General features: G+C 45.0%; 1 protein-coding gene across 1 annotated transcript; it reads right to left on the bottom strand.

The window, feature by feature from the left end:
* Positions 1 to 1,284: 1,284 nt before the first annotated feature.
* Positions 1,285 to 1,658, bottom strand: LOC123609510 (histone H4). Its single transcript, XM_045500590.1, has one exon. The coding sequence runs from the start codon at positions 1,641 to 1,643 to the stop codon at positions 1,332 to 1,334; it is 312 nt and encodes a 103-aa protein (XP_045356546.1). The 5' UTR covers positions 1,644 to 1,658; the 3' UTR covers positions 1,285 to 1,331.
* Positions 1,659 to 6,169: the final 4,511 nt, after the last annotated feature.

Below are 6,169 nucleotides of genomic sequence, written 5' to 3' on the forward strand. Positions count from 1 at the left end.
AGAAATGGGAAGGTCAGAGCCCCATTCTCGCATCTGCTGTTTTCCAAGTGCCTTTAGCTCAAATAATCCTCATGCCAAAGTGCCATATTTTGGGGTGGCCTATTCTGCTACTTTTCAGCTGATACTCGGTTCTTTTCTGGGTGCCTGGATGTCTCACCATCGATGGAACAGTCGGGAAGAGATGGCTCAAGGAGGATCTCTGGACTGATGTGAAGAGAACACCCATTTGTTCATTGGAAAGAATCACAAGCAGAGGAATAGGGCCCAGAAAGCAAACCGAAGAATCACGGAGAACACAGGATCTGGGTCAGGAAGAAACTACCACAGAAACTTGGGAGATTGTGGAGGGAGAAGTGATGCAACAGGATCAGCTGTAGCAGGGATGACATTTTTTTGTGTGATTTTGGATCTGGCAATTAGCAGGTCACTGGTAACCATGGCAAGGGTATTTTTTTTTTTCTAAGTTTACTTTATTTTTGGGGAGATAGAATGCGCGCAATTGGGGGGGGGCAGAGAAAGAGGAAGCGAGAATCCCAAGCAGGCCCTGCGCTGTCAGCGCAGAACCCCACGTGGGCTCCAACCCGCGCGAATCATGGGATCATGACTTGAGTTAGTCTGACGCTTAACCGCTTAACCGCCTGAGCCACCCAGGTGCTCGGCAAGAGTATTTTTAGTGAGTGGTGAAGTCACATAATCATGAAGAGTGACTGAGACATGGACCTACTCAAGATTACTTGGAGATTTAATAAAATGTTAAGCACGTAGTGAACGATAGAGGTATGGGTTAAGTTGATACTGAATTATATAGATATATAGATATATAGAGATAGTGATAGACATACAGATATAGAGATAGGAAGGAGCCAGTAGAGGAATATGGAGACTTAATTTGGGCCATCACTGTCAGATTAGGATATGCACCTAGCAAACTTGTCCAATCAAAACTTACTGGTGGTATTTGTGGGCCCTGTTAACAATGAGGACAAGTACGAACTCTGTGTCAGAAAACTGGTAGCAGGGCAGGTCCGGCGTGGCCTCAAGGCCAGCTGCCTGCCGGACAGGAAAGTGGAGAAGAGAGCAGTCGCTGGCTAGAAAGCCCTGCGCCATAAAGCGGCTAGAACACACGCACTGGATGCAGCATTCTCCCAGCTGAGGCTTCCCTCCCCTGGCTCCGCGCACATGACCGCGGCCAGGTCACGTGGCTGCCCGCCTGCAGTCAGAATTAAAGGGACCACGGACAAGCCTTCCTCGGTTAACAGCTCTTCGTGTGACCGAGTGGGTGGCCCTGAGAAGGACCTTTTGGGATTGCGCGGAGACTGCAGGTGCGAAGCTTAGCCCCCGAAGCCGTAGAGGGTGCGGCCCTGGCGCTTGAGCGCGTACACCACGTCCATGGCCGTGACCGTCTTGCGCTTGGCGTGCTCCGTGTAGGTGACGGCGTCCCGGATCACGTTCTCCAGGAACACCTTGAGCACCCCGCGGGTCTCCTCGTAGATGAGGCCGGAGATGCGCTTCACGCCGCCGCGCCGGGCCAGCCGCCGGATGGCGGGCTTCGTGATGCCCTGGATGTTGTCGCGCAGCACCTTGCGGTGGCGCTTGGCGCCCCCCTTGCCCAGACCCTTCCCGCCCTTGCCACGACCTGACATAACTGCAGTAGCAAGTCGTCGCACGGTGTGGTACCTTACCTGCGGCTGCAGCCCTTTATATACCACGGTCGCGGACCTTTTAGGAAACCGGAACGGCGCGGGCGGGAACGAGTCTCTGCCCCGCCTCTTCCCACTTCCGCCTCGCGGGTCGCGGCTGAGGGGGCGGGGCGCGGAGCGCGGGGGCGGGGCGCCGGGAGGGGGCGGGGGGTGGGTTGGGCCGGCGTCCCTTTCCTCGCGCGGGTCAGAGCTGTCGCTTTCTGTGGCTAGTCCTGTGCCTGCGGGGGGGGTGGGGGGTGGGTCTCAGACAATGGGCATTGGAGAAGTCTCGTAACCTCGTACCATTTATAGAAAGGAGGCGGTGACCCTACAGGTGCCTATGAAAGCGAGGCATTGTTATTTGTAATTGTAATTTGTAAATTACAATTTGTAATTTGTAATTGTAATTTGTAGTTGTAAATGACAACTTGTAAACAATTAAAATTAGCTTTTAGACGTGAAGTTTCTTTTAAAAGTAAAAGAATGCCTTCTTACAATTTTAGCAGCATTTATTTAAATTTGGTGGATCATGGAACAATCATTCCCCTCTGGCAGAACATAGACTTTACGTGATTTTCAGCATTCTTGATAAGGAACTCTAGGAAGGGGAGCAAATGTGAATTGAATTTCTATTCTGATTCCAGATTTATAAAGCACTATTTGCATTGTAAAGATGAAGAATCCCAGGCTTGGAGAGCTAACCCTGTTCTCATAAGTGGTATTTTACGGGGTGGAACTGAGGTCTTCTAATTCTGGTCTTAGGATCTTGCCACCTACCACAGATCTATGTCAGTAAAACATTGCAGATACATCATGCTGAGTAAAAGTTTGCAAATTAACAGGATTAATAAAAATACCGCTAAGAAACTCTGGAACTCGTCCAGTGAGTTAAGGGAAGTGAATTAAGGCGTCACACAGATGACGCATTGATATGCTTAATAGACAAACTCCAACAGTTACGCATCTTCCATACATTCACATTAAGAACTTGACTTCTTCCTACTATAAAAGGTAATTAAAAAAAATTCCTTCTGGGGCGCCTGGGTGGCGCAGTCGGTTAAGCGTCCGACTTCAGCCAGGTCACGATCTCGCGGTCCGTGAGTTCGAGCCCCGCGTCAGGCTCTGGGCTGATGGCTCAGAGCCTGGAGCCTGTTTCCGATTCTGTGTCTCCCTCTCTCTCTGCCCCTCCCCCGTTCATGCTCTGTCTCTCTCTGTCCCAAAAATAAATAAACGTTGAAAAAAAAATTAAAAAAAAAAAGAAAAAAAAATTCATTCTCTGCTGGTACTTACGATATAGGCAGTCAGAAGATTATTCATTTCCCTTAGACACTATTTGAGATATAGCTCAGTTACAGCTACCTGCAGACTTAACACACAGTGATATCCCAGGCACCAAAGAAGAATCACTAATTTCTTCGTTCAAGAACTTACATGCCAAGATCGGTGTATAAATACCAGGTCTGCAAAGACCATCCTACACGTTCTTTCAAAGAACTGAAAGCTTAGGAGAGGGAAGAGAAAAGTAAACGGTGAGGAGTCAGACATCAGCTCAGAATACTAGTTTCTGCCTGGCAGCAATGGGTGGACCAGCTGTATCTCAGCAACATGAACATCACCTGGGAGCTTAAGACACACAGACTTTCCGGCCCCACGCCAAGTCTCCTGAATTGATAGGGGCATTTTTAAAAGGATCTTCAAGTGGATGGTACGCTTATTCAAGTTTGAGAAGAGTGGTTTTGAAGCGGGGCTTCCCCATGTTGGCCATTAGCCACATGTGCTCATTTAAATTTCCATTAATTAAAATTCAATCAAATTCAAGATCTCTTTGGTCACTCCAGCCACATTTAACTGCTCAAGAGCGTATGTCGGTAGTGGCTGTCTGTGTGACAGTACAGATACAGAACGTTTTCATCATTGCATGTAAGTTCTCTTGGGTTGTGCTGTGACAGTGAACTTCTTCTGAGGAACTTCTAGTCCAGACTGGGAAGGGTATTTGAAAATGAGGCTTACTGCAGGAAGTGGGGGTGGGAATATTTTCAAAGTGTGATAGAGCGCAGGCACCTTCTGAGTATACCAGATCTACATAGAGAAGAACATATAAAAAGGAAATTGGAACTTTGACATTGTAGTGCGCTTCTGAGGAAATACAATGAGATATGGTTCACCTTGGAGAGCAGTTTCAAGTGGGAGAGTGTCCTCAGATGAGATCCTCGTGATAGGAAATTAAAACAGATGTGATTTCTTGTGGTCCTTGTGAACACATCTGGTTCTAACACAATGCTCTATCTGCTATATAGCCTTTATTTTTAATTCACTCGTTTGGTATTTATTCAACACGGTCCCTTTTCTCCTTGAACTTCGAAATTCACTGAATTTTGGAACATTTAAGCATAGCTGCTGTGGGCTGACCTGCTGAGCACTATCTAGACCTGTCACCGTGGTTTACTATGAGGAGAGGGAGGTTAACACCAAAATGGGGAGAACATGAATTCATAAGTGAGCTAGCCATCACCCATCTAACTGGAGTTCCTCTCAGTTATTTTTACATGTATAAAATAAACGGTTCAAGTCTCGGTCTAACGGAAAAATCAATTGTTTTAACATATATACAGATTTGGGCTTCAAAAGTAACAAACACAACTTTTTTTGTGTGGGCTACGAAAATGAAAGGGGGGACGTTTCAAGTGTATCATACCTGGGGGTGAGCCAGCTTTCTAGATCCTCGTCCATGCTACAGTCACAGAGAGGATAAGTACCTGGGTCTCAGACAGTAGAAGTAACTAGAACAGCCAAACCCCATCCTTGTCTAAACATGTGGGGAAGAACTTTTCAGATGAAATCAAATCTCAACTATTGCTTCTCTAGGAAGGGCAGATGTTACCTACAATTAAGGAAATAGCCCTGATGTCCTCTCCCTTATGTGCGAACCAGTAAGAGTTGTACAAGAATGCAGTGGTGACATCTGCTGTAGGAACTTTTCACCTATTTTCTTTTTAAGGTGCATTCATTTTTCAGAGACAGAGAGAGAGCATGAGTGGTGGAGGGGCAGAAAGAGAGAGGGAGACACAGAATCCAAAGCAGGCTCCAGGCTCTGAGCTGTCAGCACAGAGCTCGAAGCGGGGCTCAAACTCACAAACCGTGAGATCATGACCTGAGCCGAAGTTGGATGCTCAACCGACTGAGCCACCCAGGCCCCCACTTTTCACCTATCTGAAATTGAGTCTTTGCAACCTAGGGGACAATTCCACTGATTATTCAACAAGTGATGTTTTGACTACCATGATGACCCAAATGGTAAACTTTTAAAAATCTCAATTTAAATTCTATCTTTAGGTCTAGATAATATTAGCTAGTAGGCTCCGGTCTGAAAAGGGCCTGTAAAAATGTTTGGGGCCATTGCTATTGCCGGTGATGCCACAGAGGACGACAAACAGTCCCTTCTAGACACTCCTAAAATGCCTGCCGAGGGAGAACTAAATGCTGCATATCCAATCCTGTAAGTTTACCTCTTTATACACAGTATTTGTATTTGGTATATAACATGGGCTCAAGTCCCACAGACTTGTATTCAGTCAGTGCCAGCCGATACCTGACTAATTAAAAATAAGCCGAGTGACTTTTATGAAATCAGTTAAGTGTGGAGAGATGACATCTTTAAAGCTGATTATCCTATTTTGGACTTATGTGAGAAAATTCTTAAATCATCATTGGATGGAAGCTGGAATGACTACATTTTTGGAAAGAAGGATATTTGTTAGAAGAAACATAACACCAAAATACTTATTTATTTTTACAAGCATGTAGTTTAATTTGATTGTCTGATTATTTGGTTGATAATATTAAATTTGTGTTTCATTATCCAATATTTACCCAATTTCATTAGCTCTGTTGTGTTGCAAACTACAAGAGATGGAATAATAAAGTGGGTCATACCTGCCGTGAAATGTTTGTTCAACTCCTTTGGTGGGCATAGGTAGCCAAGTAAGTTAGGTTGTCACAGCGTAGTTCATAGTCTGTTAGTCAAAAGCCCAGGGAGAATTATGAAAGTCCAGAAAGTGATTTCAATGACATTTTTTTCTTTCTAATCTTGTGTCCCTACTTGCAATGTTGAAAAAGAGTCAAATAACATTTGCACTTTAAATTTCATTTTGAAATACAGGACACATGTACACAATTCTATGTTAAATATTGGAGTTAAAAAATCTTAGGCTGTCTGTCATTAAGTAATTTAGTTTCAAGGAGACGGATGGGATATAAACACGTAACTTTCTATTCTTCAACTCATATGATGTAGACCCGCCCTTCTATTGTTTCATGATTCTCTTTTCCTCTTTGCGGTTGATCTATAATGCCGATCCTAGGTCTGAAAAACCTATTATACTACTATTTTAGGAAAGCTGCTATTAAGAACTGTTTATCTGGAAGACCCATGGAGCCACCTCGCCCCCCATCCTTCCTGAAATGTTTAAATCCCCCAAATACGGGGATCA

The sequence above is a fragment of the Leopardus geoffroyi genome, chromosome B2 (assembly GCF_018350155.1).
Source record: "Leopardus geoffroyi isolate Oge1 chromosome B2, O.geoffroyi_Oge1_pat1.0, whole genome shotgun sequence".
Taxonomy (NCBI): Eukaryota; Metazoa; Chordata; class Mammalia; order Carnivora; family Felidae; genus Leopardus; species Leopardus geoffroyi.

What these genes read in the sequence shown, in the direction of transcription:
- LOC123609510 (XM_045500590.1), bottom strand. Translation starts at nt 1,643, where the DNA reads ATGTCAGGTCGTGGCAAGGGCGGGAAGGGTCTGGGCAAGGGGGGCGCC.